This window comes from Esox lucius, chromosome 3 (genome assembly GCF_011004845.1).
Source record: "Esox lucius isolate fEsoLuc1 chromosome 3, fEsoLuc1.pri, whole genome shotgun sequence".
NCBI lineage: Eukaryota > Metazoa > Chordata > Actinopteri > Esociformes > Esocidae > Esox > Esox lucius.
Genome location: NC_047571.1, coordinates 17,738,953 through 17,753,359, shown reverse-complemented (window position 1 = coordinate 17,753,359; position 14,407 = coordinate 17,738,953). Strand labels below are relative to the sequence as shown.

The 14,407-nt window shown below is 38.8% G+C and overlaps 1 protein-coding gene across 1 annotated transcript; it reads right to left on the bottom strand.

The window, feature by feature from the left end:
* Window positions 1–3,747: 3,747 nt before the first annotated feature.
* Window positions 3,748–13,624, bottom strand: tmie (transmembrane inner ear). The gene is made up of 4 exons (XM_034291523.1): window positions 13,290–13,624; window positions 8,175–8,292; window positions 5,849–5,998; window positions 3,748–5,113 (listed from the first exon to the last, which is right to left on the bottom strand). The coding sequence occupies exons 1-4, from the start codon at window positions 13,407–13,409 to the stop codon at window positions 4,989–4,991; spliced, it is 513 nt and encodes a 170-aa protein (XP_034147414.1). The 5' UTR covers window positions 13,410–13,624; the 3' UTR covers window positions 3,748–4,988.
* Window positions 13,625–14,407: the final 783 nt, after the last annotated feature.

Below are 14,407 nucleotides of genomic sequence, written 5' to 3'. Positions count from 1 at the left end.
TGGGTCATTCTACTGAGTAGTTTCACTAGATATTTTTCAAGTTGGTTGGAAAAATACAGTGCATTCGGAGTATTTGGACCCCTTCATTTTCCACATTAACTTACCTTATTCTAATATGAATCTACACACAATATATTGACTGAGCAAAAACAATATTTACATTTTGCTGGGCAAATGTAAGAAAAAAATTAAGTAGAAATATCACAATTCTATAATGTGTACAGTCCATCCTTACTGTCTGAAATGGGTCTTCGTCTACATACTGTAGAGCTAAACAGTTCTGTCTCCAGCACAAGGAAGCTTGTACCCATGATCATCGCTGATTACACCCACCCCACGTAAATGATCAATTCACTGCTCATATCCCATTGTATAAATATTGGGAGCTAAGCATATATGAGAAGGTGGATTTTTTCTCCTCAAAGCTAGATGTCATGTTTGGCAAAAAGAAAACTGTTTTTATACACAAGAACCACATAAAAACTCTAAAGCTTGGAGACAGTGGCATTATGGTTGGGGGATGCGTTGCTGCATCAATGCCTAACCAACTTGCCATCATTAAGTCAACAGTTAATTACATATTGCACCAGACAATTCTGGAGGAAAATGTGAAGCCATCTGTCAAAAAGCTGAACCTTTCTTGTATCTTGCAGCAGGACAATAATTCCAAACATAAAAGCAAAGATATAACATTATGGCACAAAAAGAAGAAATGGAGGAATGGCTGAGTCAAAGCCCTGATCTTAATTCTATCTAAATGCTGTGGGGGGATTTGAAGCAGGCTGTGCATGCAAGAAAGCCCTCCAACATGATGCAGTTGAAGCAATACTGTAAAGAAGAGTTGGCAATAATTCCTCCCAGTTGATGTAAGTGACTGATTGACAGTTAAAAGAAATGGCTACATGAAGTTATTCCAGCTAATGGCTGAATAGATTATCTTTATTCAGACATTACATTTAGTTGATCACAGGCTGCAAATTTATTCCAAGAAAACTATACAAAAATGACAGATTGTGCAGACTGCCATGAAGAATCTGAATAATTGGATCATCTATACTGGTAATATCTATTAGAGGCTATATTCTGCAGTTATGTCCCACAATGGCTGTCAAATCACAATGGCTGTCACATCACAATGGCTGTCAAATCATAAAATCATGGTGTGACTGGACCTATAGACAGTAATTCTGGGAGCAAAATATAATTGCTCTTAGATAAACACAAGAGGTTCCTTTGCGATTTCATTTTGTTTGACCAAACGTTTCACAACTGAAATATTTTGTTTGGCAGAATTAATACCTCTGGTAATTTTAGCAGTGCCAGTAGCCAACATGTAAACATGTTGTGGGAGAGAGAGCATTACACTATATGTCACAGTGGAAATTACAATATTTTGAGCAAATGTGTATCCAGCTAGAGCACTGTGTGCATAACACGAACTTTGCAAAAACATTAACATGTAATGCTATATATTATGTTTTATAAAAAAATGTGATTTGGTGACAGAGAGGTAGCATTTTCAGAGTATTTCATTACATTCAAAATGTCATGATGCTACATCACAAGGGCTTAGGGTATGTTATAGCACCAAAAGGTGCCTTATTAGCATGGCATTGTATGACAGGGTATGGCAGTTGGCCCTTTACCATCCAACAATGTAGGACATACCCCTGCAAAACCATTTTTGTTGAAAAAAGAATATTGCTACAGTGACCTGTGGAAGATTGGTTGGGTAGTAGGGACAGTGGTGGAATTGTAGACATTACCCTTTTCAGTGAGTATTCATGTAAAGCGTCTCTATTCATACCGTGCCTTACACAGGCAGGTGTAGGGTACACCATTAACATGTTTAGATACAGACTTTCTATCTGTAATACCTGTCGGTAGATTGCGGTATGTGTGTACGTAATTTTTTTCTGCTTACTCCAGAATAAATTAATTAAATGAATGAACCAGCTTTAATGTACCAGTCTACGTACATGCCTATGTAATGTTCAGGACACTACATAACAACGTCACAGCATCTACCCACGTGTTCAGCTTCAATGTACCAGTCTACGTACATGCCTACGTAATGTTCAGGACACTACATAACAACGTCACAGCATCTACCCACGTGTTCAGCTTTAATGTACCAGTCTACGTACATGCCTACGTAATGTTCAGGACACTACATTTCAAGCCTGACCACTTTCCCTTCCTCTATCCCACAATCCCAAGGCTACGCTCATTGAATTCTCACAATCATGTTCATGTTCACTGTTTCTATGTCTGTGCCTCTCTGGTGGTGTTGTGTACTCCCGATGGAGGCTGAGGTACAACAGGACATCTCACACTCCTGGACCCGGTTTTAATGTGGAAATCGGTTGGCAACCAGAATAATGATCAGAAGACTCTGCATCTCCATTTGCCATGATATGTTTATGAAAACAAATTCTGTGACCTGCATGACTGTCCTTGTGTATGCATGGAATTATATTATAATTGATGGAATCAATGGAAAACTGCAAAGAGGAAAGTATTCTCAGATACAATTGTCAATTCATTGAGGATAAAGGCACTGTCCTACTTATTTGGTTAGAAATTGTGCCCAGAATGGAATCTTGTAGGCTACGAGATGCATTCGGTTCTAACGGAATAAATTCTCAATCATATTTTAGATTATATGGATGTGCAGCTCACAAATAGCTAAGCTATCAGGTTGTTGCAGCAATGGATATTTTAAATGGAATAATTCACACATAGGTCAAGGAATTGTGGGACAACACCCATCCTAAGCCAATATTTGACAACAGCATTCTGAGTCCATTGTCATAGTGATGAATGTCATTGATAGTGAAAAGCTTTGGCATTTCCCCAAAAATGATCAAAAAAACTAAAGCCAACTAAACTAAAATGCCCTTAAACATCTCACAGCTCGAGTGTGGGGTAATGGCCGGGGATCTGATACCACAGTCTGTTTTCCAGATTCCTGAACAGCCTTGATAAACTGTTTGAAATTTGATTTGAGCTTTTCTGAGTTCCCTTGGATGACATAATTTAATCCAATATGAGTCACTACTTGTGAATTTGTTTCATAATGGTTGGAAATCATTTGTGTAAATTAATCATGCTCTCTCCAGGACAAAAGAGGATCCTTGCTCTCGAGATTGCTGCATTCTGATTGTTGAAGTTTTCAGGAGGTAATGGTAGACAGAGGACGATGTGATTCACCATCCTGGCTATCCAGTGCAATACAGTGGCAGTCGCTCATTGAATTGAAAGATACCAATGAGGCTAGGAAGCCTAATTAGACGGTTTTTTGTTTCACTGTATGATTTTGTTAAATAATGTACCTTTCTCTTTGCTGTTTTGGCATCAGGGCCTGCTCTTGCCTTTTTGGGGCCCTAAGCAAAAATTTATTTGGAACCCACTTCCCTAGCAATGGAGGGTCCCTAGCAATGGGGCCCTAAGCAACCGCTTATCACTTATGCCCAGAACTGACCTTTTTGAAAACTGGATAGGCCTAAATTATAACTAGGCATACTATTGCCAAGTTTAGTTGCAAACGTAAATAAATATACACAAGTGATACCCTCCTGCAGGCTGATAAAAACACTATTCAAAATTGTAAATATACATATTGAAGCATATTGAAGCACATGTAGCCATGTTCTGAATGGCCAGTGAGAGGTCAATTCTCAACACTCCAACAATAAGTATTTATTAGGCATTCATCAAAAGCCATGTATTTTCACAAATTCCAGCTAGCTGTGTATATAATTGTGTAAATAGCACAAACATTTCTGAAACAACCTCAAACATTCAGCCCTAACATTTACAATAGCATTAGATGAAATATAAAATAGCCCTAAATTACATGTGGATGAATTTGGGGATTAACAAATGGACCTCGGTGTTGCCAATGAGTCTAAACAATATCTAGATATCAATATTTTTTGTTACATTTCATTTACCACACACACTTGTCCAAAGCCACAGGAGCAGTTAGCATTAAGTTATGCCTCCCTCTGACATTTCAGTCTTTTAGCAGGTGATATTATCAGGAACAATATAATGAGCAATTAGGGGGTAAGTTCCTTGCCCAAGGGCACAACAACATTATGATTCAAACCAGCAACCTTTCAGTTACTGGCCTATAACTGTAACCGCTAGCTAGGCTTCCATTAATCTCAGATGCATGGTTGATTTTATGTTTATAGCAAAGTGTTGGCTACATAAGTTAATGCATCTTGTGGTGTCTTTCATTGTAGATAAGTATGAATTATAGATATTCTAGACCTGAATATGTCTATGTAGACCTGTGCAATACTGCATGGGGACAGATAGCATGTGCAGACATAGTTGGTGCTAGGTTGAAATATAACCGGATCAGTGGTTGTCACGGTTGTCACTGTAAAAGCTTACATGAAAGGGAAGTTATATTTATTCAAAGCCAAGCTTACAGATTGAGTCCGGCACAGAGAGGGAGAAAGAGAAACACAAATAATGACTGACAGATGTAGACGTGCACCATAATTGACAGAAAGCTTTGAGATTAATCTCTGTATATTCATGGTCCACAGTTGGCAGTCAAATATTGCATTTGCTGTTTTGTGTCCAGTGTACAATAAATGTTTGACAGACAAGGATAACTATACAAACAAATAGCATATCAGGCAGTAGTGAAAATTCAATTCAACTTTAACTCTTCAGCAAGCCACCTTCTCCACAATAGCGAAGTCATTTCTTTATATAGTTGTGGAAAACACTGACTGAGTCAATTAACTCTTCTATACAGCAATTCAAACCTTTTCTGTAAATGAGCAAATGCTGAGCTGTATGATCCAATGTTCCCTCTTGTGGATTGCTCACTGTCCAAACATAAATATGGCGGGGGTGTTAAGAACAGATAAGGCAAGAGGGAATGAGGAAAGGATGTAATGGAGTCTCAGGCTGAGAGAAGGGGGGCCGAAGAGGAGGAAGAGGAGAGAGGGAAGTCATCCAGTCTAGGGCAGAGTGAGAGGGCCGGTGAGCTCCTCCTCCTCTCTCACCACTGTGAGCTGGCTGCTGCTGGCGCCGCGAGCCTGGACCTGTTCAGAGACCGTCGGAAGGGAGGAAATGTCCGGAATGGCTGGCAGGACAGGACGAAGAGGTGGAGAAGGAGAGATAGGGAAGAAGGCAGGAATAGGAAATAAGACACGTAGGGGTGAGAAGATAATTAAAAGAGGTTAGGGTGAAGGGAGGGAGGGAAGATAGTGAGGAGGTAGGAGAGGAAGATAGAAGAGGAAAACAATGAAAGGGGAGAGGAATGGGAAAGGTAAATAGGAAGAGATATGATTGGAGTGTAAGGATTGAAGATAAAGGAAAGGAATAAGAGTTAGATCAGTTGCAAAGGAAGATATATGTACTGATAAGGAAGAAGAAACAGAACCCCTATTGTAGTTATGTCATGCATTCATTTACCTAGATTGTGTTTGTAACTTCTTTCAAGGACAATGCTATTTGTCTGAGATAGGACATGGTAAATGTGGCACATACAGTACACTAATTGAAAACACTACATCCAGAGAGAGTTAGACAGAGATTGGATTTATTTATTATCCATAAAAGACATAAGAAAGACCCATTTTAGCGACTATTACTATTATCTGACTCGTTTTGAGAAAAAAGTATACAACAACTACCTCCCAGATACCTCTGTTTTAGGAAAATTTTCTAAAGTGTACAACATACCTTCCTAGCTACCTTCTAAGGACTTTTGTCTTAGACAATAAGGATGTTTGAAAATGTCCAACTAACCTATCGCCTGGAAACATTAAAATGTGTATTGTTGTTAGTGAAAGGGGCTAAGAGAACCATCACTTACCTCCTGGGATCTCTGTGAGCTCATTAAGAGGAGGCACAGTCTCCAGTGTGTTAGCGTAGTCTTTAGCTGCTACTCTTAGAGCATGTCGCGCCTCAATCTCTTTCTTCGTTCTGGGGATACGGCATTTGAAGATGCAGCATAGGGTTATGACTTGCAAATGACAGAAAGAGAGAAAATATTAGAATTTTTCCTGTGTGGAATGTTAGTCACTGTTATCTGTGATACATCTCAATATGTATTTACGTTAACATTAGTCAAGTGTGTCACATTACATTGTTACTGTTGAATTAGAATAAAATTTCTGTCGAGGTACTTGTTTTAAAAGTGTTATTGAAGTACGTAGTGGTTTAGCTATTTAGTAATGACTTTTATAATTGGTTACACATGTATTTTATATATTTATGAATTTGCTTATACCTTATGAACTTTGACAATTGAGCCAGTTCCACTGACAGCCATACATGCTCAACCATATCACAGATGTGCCAACAGAGTTTCATCCTGCCTTCACTCTAGTATATGTATGTTTCTTCTGCCCACAATACATGTTTCCAGAACCTTACAGTCTGTTTTATGTACTGTAACCTGGCCAACCTGTTCTCAAAACTAACTAGAGGTAGATCCTGCCCATGGAGTATACCATCTGTTAATATTGTGAAGGTAGTGTTATGGCTTGGGCATGTACAGAATGTCTGAAACGGGCTCACATGGATGATATGACTGCTATGTACAGACATACACTAATGAGCCAAAACATTATGACCACCTGCCTAAAATGCTGTTTGTTCTCCATGTGCAACCAAAACAGCACAGACTTCCCAAGGCATGGACTCTACAAGACCCCTGGAGGCATCCTCTGGTATCTGGCACCAAGACAATAGCAGCAGATCCTTCAAGTCCTATAAGTTGTGAGGCGGAGCCGCCGTGGATCGGACTTGTTGGTCCAGCACATCCCACAGATGCTCAATAGGACTGAGATCTGGGGAATTTGGAGGTCAGGGCAACACCTTGAACTCTTCATCAAGTTCCTCAAACCATTTCTGAACAATGTGTGCAGTGTGGCAGGGCACATTATCCAGCAAAAAGAGGTCACGGCTATCAGGGAATACCATTGTAATGAAAGGGTATACCTGGTCTGCAGTGATGTTTAGATAGGTGGCACGTGTCAAATTGACGTCCACATGAATGCCCGGTCCCAGGGTTTCCACTAGAACTTGGCCCCCGAGCATCACACTCACTCCACTGGCTTGTATCTTCCCACAGTGCATCCTGGTGCCATTACTCACCCAGGTAATCGGAGCACGCATGCGCGGCTGTTCACGTGATGTAAAAGAAAACGGGACCCATCGGCAACCTTCTTCCGCTGCTCCAAGGCCCAGTTCCTACACTCAGGTGCCCATTGTAGGTGTTTTTGACGGTGGACTGGGGTCATCATGGGCACTCTGACCAGTCTACAGCTTATGCAGCCCAAATCGTAGCAGGGTGCGATGCACTGTGTGTTGTGACACATTCCTCCCCTAACCACCATTAAAATTGTCAGTGGCACAGTAGACGTTCTGTCGGTTCAGACCAGACAGGATAGCCTTCAATGCCCTGAGGCATCGATGAGCCTTGGGCGCCCAACACCCTATTGTCGGTTTCTGGTTTGTCCTTCCTTGGACCACTGTCGGTAGGTACTCAACACTGCCTGACCGGGAGCACCCCACAAGTCTTGTCATTTCGGAGAAGCTCTGACCCAGTTGTCTGGCTGTAACAATTTTGCCCTTGTCAAAGTTGCTCAAGTCTTTACTCTTGCCCATTTCTCCTGCATCTGACACATTGACTAAAAGAACTGCTTGTTTGCTTACCATCTAATCTACCCAGGCCTTGACACGTGCCCTTGTTAAGAGATCTATGTTATTTGCTTCACCTGTGAGTGGTTATAATGTTTTGGCTCTTTAGTGTATAAACAAATTCCTCTGATCTCATTGGGTGGTGCTTCATCATGCAGTAGGATAATGAGCTACAAAGGAATTTATTAGAACCACTAATTGAAAAGCAAAATGTTTTTGACAAGAATGAAGGGAAATAGGCCCCAAAACTAACAGGTACTGAAAATGTAACACAAGCCCATTTGTAGTTTGTTTTACATAATTTTGATATTTTCAAATACCTTTGGTATACAAAAATAGTAGGACTATAAACAAAATAAGCTGAAAAATGAAACTACAGCATATTGGCAAGTAGGGTGTTGATGAGATTGTTTGGTATTAACAGCATGTGATTTTATTATGAATTGTCTTGAATTAGTCTGGCAGACTAAGGATGGGTTGGGATGAATACTTACTGACTGCTAGAATAAACATAGAGAAGATGCCAATGACCTGCCATAACCGCAATCCCCAGAATACCACTGTTTCTGAAGTGACTGGGTCTGGCTTCTTTGGAGGATTTGTCGGTGAAAGCTGTTGGGGGGAGGGGGGGGGGGGTATTTGCATAAATAAATGGTTGTGTCATCAAGAGAAGTATTCCTGTTCATTCTGCAGTATGAGTCTTCATGACACAGTTAGTCAATTTGGACAAATTATGCAGATTGAAATCCATCAATCTGATCGAGTGAATAATAGTATATTCGTACTTTAAGTTTCTGAAGAGTTGACAACTAGAGGAAATACAGGAACTAGAAATTTGCATGACTTGAAAAGAAAAACTGAAATTGAGAATTCAGTATATCACGAAGAATGTGAAACATGCCATTTCATGACCCCATTCATCCTCAATCCTCATCTCAGCCAATCTGAAGACAGTTGGGAGGGAGATGTACCACCAAATGCATAAAAAACAATCCTACATCTGCCTTAGAAGCTGCCTAAATAATAAAGAACAATTAACGGCATCTCAAGTGCCCTTCACATTAATAAGAAGACCATCTAAATGAGAGGCATTCAAAATGAACAACTTTAACTTACAAAAAAGGCAAGGAGCAGTAATTATTTGTCATGTCATGAAGAATCACTTAAGAAACACAAGCATCTAATACATTCTCTGTCTTGTCTTTTTGCAATTTCTGTTATGTTGACTTTTTCACAGTTTTCCTTTGGGGTCCTTGGGGTCTGAAAACATAAGCTGTTAATACAATTCTGAAAAGCTACCAAATGCAGATAAATATTGTAAGCAATTTTCTTGCTTGCAAGGTACCATTTAATATGCAACATATTTTTATGTAAATCTCATATCTGTATTAAGAAAATATGTTAATATTCCTGAATTTTGTTTCTGGCATCTGGCTTGTTATGAATAAAAAGCAATGTGTGATGACAGTGCACATAGAATGTATTTTGTCATGTATCTAATTCAGACATTAAGAGTTAAGGATATTCTTTCAGCAAAATCAATTCCTATAGATTTTTTTTTGGTACAATGTGATTAAACTTTGCAGAGAGGTTTCAAATGTCTGTGTTTTTCCAATAATAACCAAGATGGAACATTACAGTATCAATGCTTTATCTTAATTTAATAATATTCTTGTTGTAGTTTTCCATTTAAAGGTTATAAAAGTATTCTAAAGTGAGTAATTTCCACTTTAACATCAGACTTGATTTGTCACAATGTATAATGTTTCAACCCATATACAAATGCTGCCATTAATATAGTTTAATATAATAACAATTCAAATGTGTCTGTTGCAACATTTAATTTAAGTCATCTACAGTTCACCTTAATACCATAATAAAATATCTCCCCTCACATTGAAGATATTAGGATTTGTGGATGAGCCAGATCATTTTGTTTCCCAAATCTTAGAAATTGTAAGGGCAAACTGAAATGAGAACAAGCTTTGGGGTTGATCTCAATTTAATATTCAGGAACAGGAAGTGGAGAATTGTAGTTAGATTTCAGATTGAGAATTAGAGTAGAAAATGTAGTGGAATTGGTGTTGAGTTGTATTTTAGAATTGGTGTTGGAAAATAAAAAAATTAAAATGTAGGATGTAGGGGCCAACACCTGACATGAAATTCCTGCTCACAGGGTCCACATGGCCCAAAATGAAAATGTTTGGACATTAGGTGGACAGCTCTTCCAGTATGAGAGTAGGAAATTCTCCTCTCTCTTTTACTACATCTAGATGACTAACTACATGAATCTGTTGATAGGATAACACAATTGCATCCATGTTGGATATTTATCTGAAACTTGCAATTTGATAATTACATTTATTGTTATAGCTTGGCACCTGCCTGCTGCAGGGTTACATTTTAACGTAATGACCAGTCTGTAAATGCCCTTCATCAAGGTCCTACATGACTCCAGGTCAAGGAAGCAAGCACACAAGTTCATCGCTGCCACTCTGACCCTGGTCACCCATTGTTCTGAAATGTACCATCACTGCCAGAGGGAAGATGTATAGTGCAAGTCAATCATGAACACAAAATTCCACCACCATAACAGTTTGTTTCCCTTTGCTGTGGCTCACCAAGATGGTACAGAACCTGATCTCACAAGTGTATTTTCAAATTTGTGATTTTGTGTCCCAAAATGGAGACCACTAGAAACATCATAATACTATGAGTTGTGTCCTCCGTATTAATCATGGAAAATAGTTAATAGATTTATTTTTGTTAATTAATGGGGACCTTTGTATACACTGTCAGGAAAGTATCTTTGTAGAAATTTAGAAGGCACAAATCATTTATCTCTATGATCTGAAAGTAGTTACACTCTTTGAATGATCATTTTGATTCAAATTCACATAGACAGAATTATGACTTCATATAATGAAGCAAATTTGCAGTATTATAGAAATGGTAAACAATATAGAATTCAATGAAATTACAATAGACAATGGCAAAATAATAGGCAATGGGATATTGTCTTTTGATACATCAGGAAAGGTATCAAATTTGAATTCAAAAACAGGAATGTATTTTATACAGGATTGACATTCTCATCACGACAAGACCAATGGGAGGACAGAGATCATTCTGGTGCTCGGGCACTTGAACAGGTAGGGCTGTACCTGAGCAGTGCACATGTCCTTTTTGCCCCTCCTCTCCATAGTGACCTTTTTGGTAGCTCTGCTTGTTTTGTCGTCGCCCAACATCAGGACCACATTGACCTAATGTAAATTGCTTGTTTGGCCATGGGGTGGCAAAGAAACAAATGTGATGGTTATCTACTAGGTTAACATTTAGCACTAATTTAAGATCTAAGATTGATTGTATCATCAGCAAAAAATTACTATAACAAGTATTTCCAATGTGATTTATATGCATTGTTAAGAACAGAGGATGCAAAATTGAGCCTTTATGTACTAGAAAAATGTCTGTTCTTTCCCAACAATAGTACTAAAACCTCAAGGAGGGATCAGCACTTACGCCTAATGCCATAAACTTGCTAATTAAAAGGGAGTTATCAGCTGTGTCAAAGGCCTTTGACAGGTTTTTAAACAGGCAGGACAATTTATTTTACAGTATCATTCGACCACACTGTTGTACACTGGTTTGAATCCTTATTCACGCACACATTGAATAAATAAGAGTTCATTCCAATAGGAGCAGATAGCTATATTTTCACTAGTAATTGTAGAATCTTTGAAAGATAAGATCATTTTTAAATGTTGTGGTAATTGTTAACGTTACTAGACACTTTGCCCTTATTTAGTGGTAGAACATGAGTCGCTTTCCATATTAACTCCCAAGATTAGAGTTAAATAACAAATAATGGGTTACTGTGCCAACAAGTATTCAAGTAAATCTGTCTCCAGTTTATTAGCTCCAGTGGACTTGTTTCTATGGCTGGTAAGGCATTGGCCACATAATTGTCCATGTGTTGGAAAAAACTAAATTCTTGACCATTCTACACCATCTAGTCTACACTCCACAAGAAATAGGCTCTTCAAAAGTTTTTCAGAATGATAGCCATAACATTTCTTTAAGTAATGGGGCCAGTGGCTAAATGCATTTTTTTGTGGCAGAATTAAGTTCTATTCACTTTTCAAAGATCGCAGTACGATGAGGTGTGATGAAGCACCGGCCAATGAGTTTTAAGACACTTTCTTTCTGAATTAAGTACAGGATTATGACGGTTTCATATGGATAATCACTTTTCATTTAGTTGCCTATGATCTCTGTGGTCCTAGTAGGCCTAGTGAACATTTTTCAAATAACATTTAGGATATGTTACATTATAGTATGGAATAAACACAAATAGTCATGATATTTTCATTTGATTGTCAAGCAGTCCATTAAAATGGCACACCTGTTTGGCAACCCGCACAAGTAACTAATGCATAGTCTATGGTATTCACTTGTACTCACTAGCATTAATAATACTATTTCACAACCATGCACTCAATAATTAACAAGCATCACTTTTCTAGTTGCAGTTCTGGAATGTCACTGCAAGATGCCTCCAAGTTCTGTAGTTCTCCATCAGTAGTCTCTTTACTTACAAATCAAGAGACTCATGCCTCAACTAGCCAAACAAGTTTACCACTACTCACTACTACAGTTGATTCATAACATAAATTATTGCCCAAATCATTGCAAGTAGTATGCTGTATTTAGTTTTAAGGGAAACATTTAGTATTCTCTTCATAAATTAGGTAATGATACACAACAATGAACGCATTGCCTTTTCGCACGATAATGAACAAAATATAGATTTGGCATATTCACTCAATTTATACACCTGTGAAACAGAAAGTAATGGAAGACCAAAATACAGGTCCTTAAGAAGTAGAAACATTTAATTTAATGCAGATTTAATTTAGGTTATTTTTAATTCTAATATTCTTCAGGTGTACCAATAGTTTTAAGATCTTATTTCTTGAGATGAAAAATGTGTGTGCGTGTTGAAATCTCTCTTGGCAGCTGTTTTAATTAAAAACGTTTCCCCAAATTTTGATACAAGAAAACCATTTTGTATTATTCACTTAGCTTCATCAGAGGCGCCAATAATTTTCATGGTGACTATAGTATTATCTGATCTAGCATGGAATATTGTTACTTGCGTAATACAATAAAATATGTGGTACTACATGAATTCTAAAATGTCAAAACATTCAATTTGCTTCTCTCTATATTTTGCTTTGCCACTCTCAAGAGCCTGCCACAGTATTTCATTTCTGATAGCGGGGATTGCGGCATCACTCACTGCCTTGAAAATAAAAGATACAAATGGCGACACATGGTGAACATTATGTCTGTAACAACCTATCCATGCTTTTCTGGAAAGAACGCAACAACATATAGTATCCAGTTACAACACTATTGTCTGTCAGGCTGACCAACACTATAGCTCTATTGCAAACAAGTGTCATTCTCAAATCATGAAAACAACCAAACATCCTATAAACAGTGGTGGGAGCGACTTGGACGGACACCCACACCTCTGTGAACAGTTTCCCACTGATGAGCATTAACATGTGGACAGGGACCAGTAAGAATGAACAAGTTCTTACCTCTGGATCCGGAACCTGGGAAAGCACAGCGGAGACATAGAACGATAGTAGGGCTGCCCCAAAACCCAGCAGTACCGGCCGGAGAGGGATACATTTAGAAGGCCGTTCCCCGGATGTCATTCTTTTACCCTTCCTTTCTCCCTGCAGGCTACAGATTCCCTGCCCCCTCTATCCTATCCTCTGCTGGGCGGCTGCGCTGTGGGCAACCCTGGACAGCACCACAATGGTCCTGGGTGATTAATGGTCAGTAAAGGGGTGCTGACGAGGGGCGTCCTCTCTCCATCTGGTGCACTGCCTATGCCTCTCCTATCTTGATTCTTTCTCTACCAACACATATGTCCACCACGATAAGTTTTCTTGTAAACAGCACCTCACTAGCCAGACCCTTCCCTCGGGATCATTAATTAATTAATAGGACTGGTGTAGTTTACAGCCCATTCTGGGAAGCGAGGTAGCGAGGTTTAACCACAGCGGTGTATGGGGGATGGGAGGGAGCTGCCGGCATTTGAGATCAGTGACTTGTGTAGGAAAAGCAGGGGAACGTACAGAGGGAGATGAAAGAAAACCTTTCTGGCTTAGGTAGAAAGTTATATGTCCAGAAGTGCTGTTTGTAGATTTTTGCCAATTGACTGTTGACATATTTTTTGCTCTGCTATTACAAAAGAATAAACAAAATAATAATCACTTGGGATATAGATTGACCTCAGTTGTTATGTTTTTTTTTTACACATATATATTTTATATATATTTTATTTACAATAAAGTTACCAGACATTCACACAAAACTTCTTCCATGCTTTAGGTCATTGCTCCAATCAGGCACATGTACGCATGGTATGTTATAGCGTTACAGGATCCCTTTTACCCTGTACAAATCTCCCACCTCACCACCACCAAAGCACCCACAGACCATCACATTGCCTCCACCATCTTTTCATTTGGTCTGAGTCTCACAAATGTTCTTCCAAACACCTCAAACTTAGATACTTCTGTCAGTAATATTTCTTTCCAATCTTCCTCTGTGTTCTTTTGCCCATCATAATCTATTCTATTCGTTGGCCAGTCTGAGATATGGCTTTTTTTTGCAACTCTGCCTAGAAGGCCAGCATCTTGGAGTA